The sequence below is a fragment of the Vulpes lagopus genome, chromosome 2 (assembly GCF_018345385.1).
Source record: "Vulpes lagopus strain Blue_001 chromosome 2, ASM1834538v1, whole genome shotgun sequence".
Taxonomy (NCBI): Eukaryota; Metazoa; Chordata; class Mammalia; order Carnivora; family Canidae; genus Vulpes; species Vulpes lagopus.
This window is the reverse complement of record NC_054825.1, coordinates 136,223,990-136,239,314: the sequence shown is the minus strand read 5'-3', so window position 1 is coordinate 136,239,314 and position 15,325 is coordinate 136,223,990. Positions and strand designations below refer to the sequence as shown.

General features: G+C 39.9%; 1 protein-coding gene across 10 annotated transcripts in view; it reads left to right on the top strand.

The window, feature by feature from the left end:
- Positions 1–15,325, top strand: part of TLE4 (TLE family member 4, transcriptional corepressor) — a 142,156-nt gene that overhangs the window by 70,735 nt on the left and 56,096 nt on the right. For 6 of the 10 annotated variants that reach the window (XM_041744968.1, XM_041744963.1, XM_041744966.1 and 3 more), the window contains 2 exons: positions 1,701–1,905; positions 3,160–3,176. In XM_041744968.1, the coding sequence (XP_041600902.1) occupies positions 1,701–1,905; positions 3,160–3,176 (222 nt within the window). The remainder of the gene's footprint in view (positions 1–1,700; positions 1,906–3,159; positions 3,177–15,325) is intronic. The other 4 variants (XM_041744964.1, XM_041744959.1, XM_041744965.1 and 1 more) reach the window with 1 other exon arrangement.

Genomic DNA, 15,325 nt, shown 5'->3' with positions numbered 1-15,325 from the left:
GCCTTGTTTTCTTCCTAGACATTTTTTTTTTTTTTTTTTTTTTGCACATTTAGGAAATAGGATGGTGTGCTCATACGTCCTGGTCACCACTAAGTAACAGTACAGAAAGAATTATGAGCAGCATGACTTTGGCTCCTCAGGTGGAGCAATACGCTATCTTGAAGCCTGCAGTTAGTGCTTCACAGGACTGTAGGGTGGGCACGGGCTGGTACAATATCTGGATCACTGCTCCAATTTGTCCATTTTATTGATGTAAACTTGCTTTAAAGGTGTTAGTACTTTATTGACTATATTTTAAGTGCATGTAGCCAGAAAATAGCTGTAGGTCAATTGGAGAAAAGAGCTAATTAATGCTATACTTTGACTTTTATAGTCAGACACAGGAAGACGTATAGAGTGAAAAGAGGAAGGAAATAAAAGTCATTTGGGGAGAAGAAAAAAATACTTTTTCTTTGAAATATTTTCTTGAAAAGAAAAAAAAAGCCTTTCAGGATCCTTTTTTTCAGTGGAAGGGAGCAGCATACTCAGTCCTACCTGGAAAGAGTCTAGAAAACTGTTTGGCTGTCATAGGGAAGACCTGACAAGTGACTGACTTGGAAGCATTAATTAAAATGTAATCACTGCAAAAGTTAGTCTGAGAATTCCTTAGCACTTGTTCCCCTAGAACAGGGTTAGGCAGACAGAGTCTCAGGCAGAAGGGGGTTCCGGTGGGCGGAGGTATTAAACTTCCCGTCGTCTTGTCGCCTCCCCCTCCCACCTCCCCACTCCTAGGAGGCCGAGGAGGCCGCAGGGCCTGCCCAGAGCCTTTCCTGTAGCCAAGCTTGATGCGGCCTCTGCTGAGGTCAAGCACTCCCATTCCAGCCTCTCAAGGGCTTTCTCCATGTGTTGCCAGTGTGCTGGTAAAAATGACTTTAAACTCTTGTCAGCACAGTTACTGGTGCATGCATCACAGTCCCACTCAGATAAACCTGTCACAACAGCGAGGCGGCCGCTGGAGAAGAGTGCAAGGGCAGGCCTCTAGCTTTCCATTCGAGCATCACTAAGCGTGCACAGAGTGCCCAATTATTTCAGCATTATTGAGCAAGCCTACAGGAGGACCCCAGCCTTGCTACATTAGATTTTCTTTAGTAATTTGCTCAAGTACCGCTGAGGACACTTAAAGGGCTTAAAACGGTGGCTGCAACCGGTTTCCTTTTCTGGGTTGTTAATTCAGGTTTTCTCTTTCAAATTAACTCCCGCCGCATGCTGTGCAGTGGTTCTGGGAGAACTGTTTAACACTAATTTTCTCAATTTTCAGCTTTTTTTTTGTTCAACATAACTACTTTAACAGTTAGTCACGTATATGTTTTGATTAGAAATGTAGGATAGCGAGGCCGTATGTTTTGGAGAACAAAATACAGACATTTAGTTGGAGAAAGCTGAGTTTCAGCTATTAAAAGTTACTTAGCTAACTTTACTATGTAAAAATTAAAGTTCCTTACAATGCGGTGCAAAACCCCCAAATCTAAGTAAAAAAGAGTATGTCTCCCCTCTACATCTCCCTCCCTCCCCTTCTAAAAAATATATATAGAAGGATAAATCTTGTCCTTTGTGGGTGCTGAGTTTTCCTTGATCATTTGCACCTCTTTTCTTTTTGGTGGCTGGGGGATGGGGCACGGATACAGGGAACAAGTTCAATATCTTTGTCTCATTCCTCACAGCAGCAACAACTCCAGGCCCAGCATTTATCACATGGACATGGTCTGCCAGTTCCTCTGACCCCGCACCCTTCGGGGCTTCAGCCCCCTGCCATTCCACCCATTGGGAGCAGCGCTGGCCTTCTGGCCCTGTCCAGTGCCCTGGGAGGCCAGTCCCACCTTCCAATTAAAGATGAGAAGAAGCACCATGACAATGATCACCAAAGAGGTGAGTGATTCTTTCAAGATGTCAATCCACTGTTACCTACCTGCCAAGGACAGTAGGTTCTGGATAACCATTGTTTATTCTGTCTCTGGATTTAATTTAACCAGTGACTACACAAAGGATTTCCTCTGGAAGGTAAATGAATTATTGGAAGCGTTTTTTTCCCCAAATGATCCTCTAGTGGTTGGCAACAGTGAATGCAGTCCCCAAAGGCAAGGGGTCTGGTTTCCTAGTTATTGCCTTTGATCCCCAAGACTAAATCAGTAATACAATCCCACAGTGCTCTGTGTTTGAAGTAGCAAGTGGCATTAGTGGCTAATTTTGACCTATTCTGTTTTGGGGAAGGACTCACTGATAAAGACTCACTTGATAACTTGACAGAGTCAGTTATTAGTTATAAATCAGATCAGCCTATATGGTGCAATAAAAATCTCTCAGGTAAGAAAACAATTTTAGTAGTCTTAGTAATTGAGAGTGTGCAGCCCAAATTAATGAAATCTGTTGGCTTTAACTACCTCTCTCGCACAGGCTGTCTAGAAGCATGAAATTAACTCATTTCTTCCTATAAGAACGACACAATTGTTTATGCAAGTAATTGATTTGAAGGACAGTTGTGCTCCCTCCAGATTGGTTTCCTCCCTCCATTTAAAGTATATGATGAGTTCAGAGTTATTTTGATGTGACCGTATGTTTATATGGTGCTTACTAATAATTTGTATTAGCCAGTGGCAGAAAAGCAAATGAAGAAGTCTCTCCCCACTTTCTTTTGTGGGAATTTAGTTAGCACATGGGTGGTTCATTGGTTAGAAGGGTGTGGTTATAATTAAAACCTCATATCTACTCTTGTTTCAGTGTCATTACCATGAATAATAACCTTGTGTAAATGATTTTATCACACAAACATGAATTTCCCATCTCTGATGTTGGAAACTGTAGTATTTCCCATCCAGTTACAGTAATGCTGTGACGCAGAGCTGAAGCATGACTGTGAACACTTTTATAAGTGGACAAGTTGATAAGGAGTATAAATAATCTGAATTTCCAGCTTTGGTTTCTGAAATTGTGTCAAAGGTAGATTGGCACCTTGTGGATCTGGTTGAGTAGTATTAATAATTAACTTTACTGCAAAGATGACATCTGTGCCATTTATTATTTAGCAGAGATCAAGTTTGATAAATATATGATTTTATGTAAACTAACTGGTACTTTTCTTTTTCCTTCTTCCCACCACCTGTATTGCTGCTGTTGTGCCTATAGACAGAGACTCCATCAAGGTAGGACTCAAATTCACAGATGAAGGAATTGAATGGCTTAACCGTCTCTAAATGATTTGAATAAATCTAGTGACAGATTCTTTGAGATTTACAGAATGATTTGGTGGGTTTTACCAAATGGTTAACTGTATTTTTGACTACTTTCAGTTAAGTGGTTGAGATTTTTGAAAATCCTGGTCTCATTTTTCTGTCAAAATTGCATTTTTAGACCAAGATGGAACTCCGGAAGATCTGGCTCACATTGCGTATTTTATGTCTTGCTATGTGAGGAAGAATAACTATCCCCCACCCCACTCCTGTTAGCCTATGGCTGTAAGATAAAAATGAAAAGTTAAATAAATTGATTTATAAGAAATACACATTAATCTCGTCTTAGAAAACAGTTCCATCCTACAAAACTCCCTAAGAAAATGTATAAAAGCCAGAAGGAAATTCCTCTCTGCCAGAAGGAAATTTATTTATTTATTTAATACCATCTTGTTTTCCAGGAGAGCAAGTTATTCTTAGGTTTTGCATGTCTCTTATCTGCCTCTGTATCACTTTATAGACAAGTTGTAGGGAAAGAGGAAAAGTATTTAGGGCCTAATGATTTGGATGTGATTGTGCGATACCAGAATGGGATGTGCTAAGGATGCCTGAATTTATAGAGTAAGCAAACAAGAAAAACAGCCTACCATGGCAGGAAATGAGGAAAGTATGAAAACTGCTTGATCACTTTTGAGCCAGGCACAATGTAAAATGCCACTGTGCTATGCATAATTGCCTATCTTATATGTGCTGTATTTTGTAAAGATTAGAAGGACAAGGCAGTTCTCAAGCATTGGCCAGTGCACAGATGCTGTCGATTCCTTTCCTTGTGTTTAGCAACAATTGTCTTGGAACTTAGGCAGTTACATTTCTTGTAGTTTTTAATGAAGTTATGTGTATGAAGTGTATGAATACTAAAATCTTTCCCTGAAACCACCTGTGCTATCACTTTGAAAGCCTCTTTACTCCTTGTCCTTTTTTCCAAAACCCTTACATAATGGAAAATAAAAATTAAGTGTATCTATTTTACCCTTCAAGAGTCTTTGTAGTTTGAAAGGGCATCTGTACACCCGTAGAAATGTCAACATTTACAATTGGAACTGCACACACTGAATTATTTAATTATGCTTTTACAGTTGTGTATTTTGTTGTGTAATGTGCATATCAATACCCAGATTTTTAAAAAAGCAATTTTGAGCTAAGTGTTCCACACAGGTGTGCTTAGGAAGTAGTAAGTAAATGCACTGACCAGGATTAACTGATAGCAGCCCTTGGAAAAGCCTGTCTAGTTATTCTGGAGCCAATAATATAAACATTCCCTGCCTTCTTATGATAAATACATACCTTTAGGCAGGCCAGTGAACTAAACAAAAGCCTCCCCTCTCCTGCCCCACTCTCGGAAGACTGAAAATATTTATACTCCAGTGCACACTTTTGTGTCAATTACATTTTATATTCCCTTATGCCAGAGCAGGGTGTATTTTGAAATCATCTATAATCATTCAGGATGAGTCTGGGAGTGAGTGTCTATATAGCTAGAAGCCAGGGGGAAAACAAAAAAGAAATAGAGGTGGGTGATTTAGCCTTGATTTATTATGGAATGGTAGCTATAAATAGATGTTTCTGTTGGGTATAGTTCTCAAGATTTGAAGTTGTGTCAGGTTTGGGGCTGTGCTGCGGCTTTGCAAGGTGAAACAAGTTTGCTAATTTTCGTAAATGTGTTCTGTGATGCTCAGAGAAGCAGTTAGTTGCTTGTTCCATTGATCGTCCTCATCCTCCCTTAAGTGGCTCCTGGTTAAGAGGAGCTTTTTATGATTGTCTGCTGTGTGACTTGAGATGGTTTTTATCAGCCGGAGCATGCCAGTTGCCTGCAGCTGGAGTCAGGCTTGTATGAAATAATTTATTCATGCAGGATAATGCTCCTTAACATTTAACAGGTAATGAACGTGACATAAATTTCCTTCTTGCTTTTAATTTTTCCCTTTCCTCTTCTAATGTGCAAACAGGCAGCTCTGGTACTCTAAATAATAAGTAATTTTTGGCCATCTGTCAAAAGGAAATTTCAATACAAATTTAAATTAATGGTGCCTGAAATTTTTTATAGCTCCTCTAAAAGCCTCTAATGTGCAGAAAATTCTGAATCTGCTGGTAGTAATTAGTGTTGCATGTAATGAGGATGTGGGCAATGTTATACAGCCCCAGTGTAACATTTGATATGGTAGCAAAATTTTGATTTATACAAGGTTGTGGATGGGTTTAATTGTGAGAGACACTTTAAAATGTTTTCTTGACGTTACAGATTATTAAACAGGGCAGATTTCAGAATAGCTCATAAAATGTAATTTAAGCGTACTGTAAAGATTCAGGTAATTAAGGTGCCTTTACCTTTTTAGGTGTCAAGTAAAATGAGAGGAATTCACTTGTTAAAGCCCTGGGCCTTTTTCTTGCTTTTCTTTTCTCTTCTTGGAAGTTCTGTGGCCACTAAACCCACATGCTATTGGCTTTATTGATCTTGTTTTCTATAGCTCCAGTAGCCAAGTTTATTCCTAAGCCTTTTATTTACAGACCTGTATCTGAAGTTTTTCAACAAGTGGTAGAGAATATAAATGTGGACCTAAGAGAAAGCACTCTGGGAGCCCAAGAATCAATTTATTTGGGGATGAGAAACCAGAATGGTGTGTATTTTAGGCGGTTGAGGTAAACATCCAGGGGACCTGCTTGTCATTTGGCTATCTGGTAACTCCATGTGTCCAAAACTAAGCCCCAGAAACATGGACCATGATCCACTCTTATCCTTAGTGGTAGATTGGAAGACCCAAATTTAGCTGTCTCAAGAGGTTCCTTGAAATGAGGCTCTTACCCCTCTCTCCTGACTGGGGGCCTTCTCACCATCTACTGGTGCACTTAGTACCATTTCTCTCATCCCTTGAAACAACATAAGTGAAACCAAGGAAACATTTTCTGGGGTAAAACCTTCCCCAGAACCTTCCAGTGCTGAAGTAGGTTGGCTGGTTCCAAAGTGGGGACAGAGCAGTCATTTCCACATGCTACCAGGAGCTGCCTCATTGTGGTCATACCAGTTCATGAAGAGAAGTCATGAGATTCCTCACATCACTGGTCATTCTCATCGGAGTGGCTGAAGTGAGGATTATGATTTAGAACTGTGAAGGCCAAATTGCCCAAAACTTCCCTGGAATTTGAGGTTGAGAAATTATGACTTCCAAAGGTCTATACAATTCTAATACCTTCTAGCAAATAATGGATACCCAAATAAAGACCAGCTTCAAAAGAAATAGCAAAATTCACCATCACTAACTATTGATAAGCTCCACGGCCCCTTCCAAATTGATATTATTATGCAAACTTTATTACTTCGTTCGTCCTTTTAATGTATAATAGGTATCCTTTTTTTTTTTTTTTTAATCCCAAATGCAATAACCTCCTTGAGTCAGCCATGTGAAGGATTTGCCTATTTTATTTGTAAAATAAGTACGTTTTTCATACATAGTGGTAGCACTTTTACTTTATTATTTCATTGGATCGTCTTCCCCAAAATGCTGTGTTCATCATCAGAGTATGATCATTTTTAGTGACTCATACACTGTCAGATTAATCTCCAGAAACAGTGTACCATCTAAAAAATGCCGTTTTTGTTCCACACCAGTGGAAAGTACAATACTTTATAATTTTTGTAATTTTTGCTAGTGTAAGTATGGATGGTGCACTTTATTTTTCTAAACTTACATTTAGTTACTTTTCAAGCTAAATGCTTTTCTGTGAGTGTATATACTGCGTCATCCACCCTTCCCTGTCGTATGTGAATTCTTTGTTTTTGTTTAAGGGTTTTCATAATGATCTGTTCATTAGTCACATCTAAGGCAATGCCTGTTCATTTTGCCTCAGCTGTATTTTGGTGTTTATTCTGTGCAGGTGACTAAAACATCATACGTTGCTTTTCTTCTCGTCTCCAATTATTTTCTGTTGCCAAAGAGGTTTATCAATGGAGAATTAGACTAAGGCTGTTTTTAGTAAAAACTGAAGTGTGTGATTCAGGCCAAGAAAGCACTTTTACCTCATTAGTTGGGTGTTAAGGTGAAAGTGGGTTTTTAGCTTGAATTAACAGAATGATTACTTCTGTTTGCCACTTCACTTTGTACATCAAGACTTGATGGTTAAAACAAATTTTTTTTTAATTAAAAAAAATTAGAAGGAAAAATAAAGACTTGATGGTTAAGGTTCAGTTCCGGTATCTTGTGTGACTGGTGGGGTTGGTTTTTGTTTGTTTGTTTTTTCTGTCTCAAAGGAGTATCAGTCCAAAAAGAATGTGCCTTTTATATGTTTAACCCTTTGGTGTGCCTTGTGTGGAAGAAAGTGGAGAAGAAGCCACTTGAGAAAGAAAGGCTAGTACAAGAGGGGATAACCAAATGGTCCAGGCAGTTGTGTTTTTAAGCACCCCCCCACCCCCATGCACCTGTTTAAGATACGAATGTTTGTAATTTTACCTTTTGGGAGAAAGCTTGGTGGGATTAATTTTCATTACATAGAGTTTTAGAAGGACATGTTATAGAAAGAAAAGGGCATAATAGAGTAGACTAAAAAGTAATAGACTAGATTAAAAAGATGAAATCTGTAAAACATTAAAGAGAAGGGTATAAACAAAAAATAAAAAATAAAGAAAAACTCCCTACCAAACTAAACTGTATCAGGGCTTGCATTATGTCCTATTTTTTCCCTCAGTCATCAGTAACCTGAGAAAAGCTATCTAATTAAGGACTGTAACTTGGACACTGCATCTTATCCATTCTGACCTAGGGGAAAAATAAGGTGGGCTCCTGCTCACGCCCCATTTGCTGCATGTGTAACTCATAGTTGAGATTTCAGCTGCAAAGGTGGGTGCCATATGCTTAGCCTGCCTTTAGCCTTCCTTCAGACTCGAGGAAAGGATTAGAGGTGTTAAGGCCCTGTCCACATCACAGAGCTTTTTTGTGTGACTTAGTCTTATCCTTTGTTAATAAAAATTTAAAACCTACTTAGAAGTAGAAGTCATAGTGCAAAGATCATTCCTATACTTAGCATTGAGGTGTAAGAGCTATCGATTTTTAGCCACATTTTATTTTAATATTTATTCGTGAGAGACACACAGAGAGAGGCAGAGACATAGAGGGAGAAGCAGGTTCCCTGCAGGGAGCCTGATGGGGCACTGGTCCCAGGATCCCAGCATCATGACCTGAGCCAAAGGCAGACAGATGCTCAACCACTGAACCACCCAGGTTCCCTTTAGCCACATTTTAATCTATTCCTTTATTTCTTTGCTAAAGTATTTTAAAGCAAACTCCAGATAGCATGCATTTTGCCTTTATGTACTTGAGGATGTAAAATGAATACATCTCTTTAAATAAGAGACTTTTTTTTTTGGTGACTATAATGCCTTTAATCACTCAATAAAAGTAATTACTTGATAGCTTCTTAAGTATCCAGCCTATAAGCAAACGTCTTTGATGATTTCCAGTAATTGGTTTGCTTGAAATGGGGGCCCAAATAGGATCCATTTCATTTTGTTATAATATCTCTCAAGTCTCTTTAATCTGAGTGTTCTCTTTCGTTTTTAAAATTTTTCCTATGCCACTGCCATTTGTTGAAGAGCCTGGGCTGTCCTTCTGTAGACTGGCCATATTCTAGATGTCTCTTTATGCTTCCTTGTGGTGACAAAAATACTTTCTGCTGAATCATACGAGGAAAAGTCTTTTCTTACACTGGGAAGATGGATAGAATGACCCCTTGGTTTGCACGTAGTGTTGGTGATGAACAGTTTTTTTTTTTTTCAAAGATTTTATTTATTTATTCATAGAGACAGAGAGAGGCAGAGACACAGGCAGAGGGAGAAGCAGGATCCATGCAGAGAGCCCGACGTGGGACTCGATCCAGGGTCTCCAGGATCACGCCCTGGGCTGCAGGCGGCTCTAACTGCGCCACCGGGGCTGCCCGGTGATGAACAGTTTAATGAAATTTATTAATAAGGGAGTAAAATATCTAGAAATCATGCTGATCATTGACAAATAGAATTCTCTTAGTATCTTTTAACCTTCAAACCCAGACTATGATGTCTTTGAAATCGAACTTCACTTTCCAAACATAAATATTGCTTAAGACAGACCTTTAAAAATAGATTTTTAAGTAGGATTTTTAAAATATGTTAAGTACATCTGTTTCCTTGGGTGGTGTCTTAAATACGCCCTTTGCCCCCACAGAGTAAAATTTTCTTCCACTAAACTTTTAGCTCCTTGAAGGCAAGAATCTTAATCTTCTTTGTGGAACCATATAGGTAGACAAATCAAAGATTAGTTAAGAAGGGAATTGTAATTGAATTAGGAAAATCCAGACACTGCTAGGAATCCTCCCTCCCTCTAGTAAGAGCTTTGTGTCAACGGCGCAGCAAGTCACTTTAACTTCCCTGGATCACAAGGGATGCTAGGTATTTTTTCAAGCATTTGGAATTAGATGTTTTCTTATGTAATTCACTTCCATCCTATAAGTGCATTTTACAATAAGAATCTTCTACCACAGGGTATGTTTCATCAGTAAAGTTGGCCATACTATTAGCTAAATAAACACACTGGTAATTGTATTTCATTTGGGAGGTTGGGGGCGGGGGAGAGGGATAGTTTAAAGTATGCCCTCAAGCATTCAGTGTTTAAAACTCTTTTTCAGTTTTCCAAAATAAGATGGTAATTTGAAATGAAATGTTTCAGCATCATTGAGTTGGTTTTTTTTTGTTGTTGTTGTTCTTTGTAGGATTTGTTTCTAATGTGTATTTTACTATTCAGAGTACCTGATCAAAGGACAACTAGGAACTTTTGTTCTATGTGTTTATGATGCAGTAATTCGTTCAGTATTAATTGATACCTGCCTCTAGGCATGTAAGCTGTGCGAAATGTAACAGGTGCCCTAATTCCAGAAAATATGTTGTAATTATTTGTTTTTTTGAACAGATGAATAAATATCTTTAGGGCATAGCTGGTCCTCAGGTGGCAAGCATGAATGGATTAATGATGTGACTAGGGCAGACGTGCTTGTTTGTTGTGCCCTCCTCCACCACTGATCACCCAGGCAGAACAAATAGTAATTAACAGGGGCGGGTTGGTGGTGGGGTTGGCCTTCCCCAATTGAGTTTTGGCAAGGGTGCTTTCTTTTCCTCCATGAACCAGTCCTCTGAATTATTAGACAAACATTTTCCTCCTGATGTTTAATGTATCTACTTTTCTTAATTAGGACGCATTTCATTTCTTGAAAACTATTGCACAGTAAAGTTAATATCTAACATTTTAAAAATTTTTAGAAGGGCCTAGGATTTATCAAAACGTTTTATTTATTTTAAAGATTTTATTTATTTATTCATGAGAGACCCACAAAGAGGTAGAGACATAGGCAGAGGGAGAAGCAGGCTCCCTGTGGGGAGCCCGATGCAGAATTTGGTCCCAGAACCGTGGGATCAAGACCTGAGCCAAAGGAGACACTCAACCACTGAGCCACTCAGGTGCCTCTATCAAAACATTTTAACTGGCACTTTAATTTCAAAGGCATTTGTTTCTCAAAATGTAGGGAATTCTTTCAAAAGAACTATTCCAAAGAATTGTTCACCATCTTTTTTGTATTCTTCCAGTAACACTTACCCATTACCTCCTCTGGCAAAATTATAAGATCATCCAGTGTAGCTGCATACTCCTACTTCTCACTTTCTTGAATCATTTCTGCTGGTAATCATTTCATTTACCTGCATCCAACTTCTATATATCTTGGTCTGTGGTGGTTTGAAGTAATTCATGTATCTTTTAGGTTATAGGCTCCCTTTGCTGGGGCGGGGGGGTGGGCATCACTAATAAGGGTTGTCTTTTTTTTTTTTTTTAAGATTTTATTTATTTATTAAGAGACAGAGAGACAGAGAGAGAGAGAGAGAGAGAGAGAGGCGCAGAGACACAGGCAGAGGGAGAAGCAGGCTCCATGCAGGGAGCCTGACGTGGGACTCTATCCTGGATCTCCAGGATCACACCCCAGGCTGCAGTCCGTGCTAAAACCACTGCACCACCGGGGCTGCCCGAGGGTTGTCTTTCAAATGTAAAGAGGAATCTTGTCTAATTATTACCATGGCAGCTACCTTGGGACAGGGTTGAACACACTTTGGGTCTCACGAAAGAGCGCTAAAAGGAATTGTGCTGAGAGTTGAGTAGTACTTCTGCAAGAATTTTAGATTCTTTTAAATAAGCTTACCATTAATTGAAAGTAACAAAATCCTGTTTCAAGATCAAATGCTGCTTGGATCTGTCAAAGCAAAACCTTAAATCTTAGAGTTGAATACTTAGTTGATTTACTTTGAATCTAAAAATCGAACCAAAGTACTATTACCTTAACTTTATCAGATTCATTACTCTGAACCAATTCAATTATTTCTGCATGTAGTAAATTACAGTACTTTAAAAAACATTTCAGGCTTCCCTTACTAGTACTGTAATTTAGATTCCTATTTATTTGTGGTAGTTATAGTTGGTGGTTAAGCACCTTCCCTCCCCCCACCCCTGGGATCCCTGATGCTTGTAGTTGAGCTTCAACCCAGCAGAAAACAGGCATACACTTACATGGAACCCACTCCCACATAATCTCCCTTTCTTCCCTCGCTGTTGAATATTCCATCCCTCCTCAACGTCTAAATGTTCGAGAAAAGCTTATGCTTTCCTATCCTTCACACTCCCCTCCCCTCCGCCCTGGTCCTGATTTGCAGTGGGGTGGAAGTTAAAATGTCTTAAGTATTATTGTTGTAAGTGAGCTTTCTGTGATGTATCGTGATAGGGTGAGCAAGAGGAATTCTTTTTCATGGAAATGAACTCATTATTTAATTGTATCACACCCTAAGGATTCTTGAATCTGTCTTTCAAAATTGGTACTTTTCAAGTTGCTGAGTATTCAGAATCTAGGGGAAGAAGAGAAAGAGAGAGGGGGGAGGTAAACAGGTTAGTGATGCCACCCAATGAGAGAGGCCAGTAGGCAATATAACACCACCTCATTTTTATTTATTTATTATGGTCATTTTAATTCTAGAAATTTTTGAGTATTCTCTTCATTTATCTTTCTTTAAACTTGTGTTTTCTTGAGCGACATTTGGCCTTTTGAACAACAAAATAAAATTGGAAATGCTAATGTTTTGAGCCAACTAAAGGCGGAAAATAAAAATGTCACCATGGTAACAAAGCTGCTTTCTAGATGGTTTCCTAAGATATGCCTGAACTAGAAGCAGATGTCTGATTTGAGAATCTTGCCTCCTTCAATGTAAACAAATAACTTCTGGGCAGGTGTTGGAAATAATATGGAAATCCTATTAAGGGGCCCTGGGTTCCTGTCAGTCAGGAAGCCCGTGCCACAAAAGGGCTGGTTGTCACATAAAGGAGCAGAGTAAATTCTCATTAGGCTTGAGCTTTTCCCAGGAAATGATTGTCTCGGTGTGTTCTTTCTCCTGTGAATCTGAATGTAAGCTGTTGCTTCTATTGATCTATTCACTGGCTTTATTTTTCTCCTCTTCATTCCAGATCCTCCCTCGCCCAGCCAGCCTGTATTCTCCCCCTCACCCACCCCTTCCCTTTAGATTAACACTTGATCTGTGCTACTGCTCTGAGAGTTGTGACATTTGTGATTTTAACCTCCCACCCTGGGTTATGGGGGAGGGGGGAAGGGGAAAGTCAGGGGAAGGGGGAAGTCAGTCTTCATCCCTGGGCCTGTTGGACAAAGAACCAGGCTGATTAGGCCGAGGCCAGGGACTGTTGGGAGCCAGCACAGTGAGCGACAGCCAGCCCTGAATACTGGTTCTGTGTATATTTCCTTGGAGTTATATTTGTGTTAATTAAACAGAGACCAGAAGCATGAAGAGACAGCGTTTTGTGAACTTTTTAAAACCTACCTAGTTGTCTTGGTGTAGTCAGCCTCTAAAACTGCATGAATATAGTAGCCGCTGGCCATGTAAAACATTTTAAATTTGAATTTGTTAAGATGAAATAAAAATTTAAAAACTAGTTTCTCCGTTCCACTAGCCACACTTCATGTGCTGAGTGGCCTAGTATGGCACCATAGCTGCCCTACCAGTGCAGGTAAGGAGCATTCCCATCATCACAGGAAGTTCTGTTAGATAGGAAGAGACTTTGACCTGATAAGGCTTGCTGGTTCTGCTGTTCCTTCTGGTTAAAACTGACTGTGATATTCAAAAGCAAGGTTCCTCTCCATGCATAGAAAATACGGGGCATGTGCATGTTTTGGTTTTGTAGTAGCTTCTGTACTGCTCACAAATTGTTGACGTGGTCAGCTGCACTAATACAGTGATCTTTAAATGGTTGTAGGTCTTTTTTTTCCCTAGTGGAACTGGTGGAGGAGCTTAACATGGATCTTCCTAAAATGGACCCCCAGGAGATGCATTTTAATGTCTCTAGATAGAAAGTTGAGGCAGTTTGGTGGTGGTGGTGGGAGGGTTTGAAGGCCGTGCATAATGATGGCTCTTTATAATACTCGGAAGGTTAAATGTGGATCAGCACAAAACAAGGCTTCAGAAAAGCCACACTATTATTATGCAGCATTTCTCGGACTATAGTCCCCGAGACGCACTTCATAAAGCCAATAAAGCTCGCACTGGTGGTCTCCTGTTGCCCTAGCAACGGACCATGGGGCACAGTGTATGTGAAATGCATGAACATCTGTGAATTAATCTTTTTTAGTTTGTTCTTTTCTTGGCACTGATTGGGCCACTCGGGCTTGTGCCTGTGACACTGTGTGTGGAGGGGTAATCTGGAGCAGTCCCCAGGGTCTTGCCCTAAAGTGGATGGTGGAATGGCAAGTGAAGGGAGATTTATCCTGGTAGTGCATTCGGCAGTGGAGGGATTTGGCCTGACAGCACTCTCGGTGGGATGTTATTAGCTTACTTTCTGGTGCATGGGGAAATGAATAAAAAATTTTCTAGTAAATCTGGGCATTATTGGGCTTATCGGGCTGCCCTGAAAAAATAATCTTTGGAGAAAATTAAAATAATCACTTGTGTTTATACCACAGTGATCAGGACTTGAAAGGTCTCCGAGTTATCCCATACCCTGCCCCAGCCCCAGGCCCAGGCCCAGGTTTGGCCTGGGGATTATAACCAAACCATATTTGGGCTAGTCAGAGGGAGGTTCCTGAATTGGGTCCTTAGGCTGGAAGGAATCTGTTTTCCTAATAAAATCTGGCAGTAACCTAGTCTGTCCTTACTTAGGAAATTTTAAACTAAGCTGCTGACATTTTTGCTCTTGGGAAAATCGAGTGACCTCTAATAGAAAAATAAAAAAAAGGCATCCAGGAATACTTTGGTTAGATAAGTCACTCCCCAACTGCTGACGGAATTGTCTTCAGTCCCTCCCGTGTTCAAGCTGACACCCTCCCTCCAGACCATGGGAGCACCATGCCGCAGACTCTGCTCACTTCCTCCTGTCACTGCCAGATGCTCACTTGGGAAGTGTTTTGCTCACCCTTGTCATTTTCAATTCCCTTCTCCTCTTCCTTTTTTCTTCTTCTCCCCTTTTTTGGTCTCCCTCCATTCTTCCTTATGGGTCGACCCTCTTTCCTCCCTGGGGAGGAATGCAAGAATATTACACATGAGATGTCCCATGATGGATGTAGTCTGTGTGTATGTAGTACATAGGGTGAGGAATTGCTTTAATAAGTGTATTAAGACCCGAGTCCGTGGAACATGCTAGCCCATATATGATTTGCTTGGTTGTCTTTAATATTGAGGGTTATTGAAGTAGGAAGGACAGTCAATGTGTATGTTTTCCTTTGGATATTAACAAGGCACAGCTCAACCCTTGAGGCTGAGCAGTTTTCCTGATTTTTTTTAGACAGCTAACGCCAGTTTATTATTTTGATGGTCCCTGACTTTGGAACCTGTTGGTGTTGATACAAGAGTTTGAGAATTGAGCAATGCACCCTAAATAAAATAATCAAAGTTGGTAGGTATTGATTTAGCAGCTGGAAGCTCAAATATGCCAGAACTGGGTCTTTGGGGGTGCATGGTAAACATTAGACATCACCCCTTCCCTCAAATTGTTTTCATATTAAAGTAT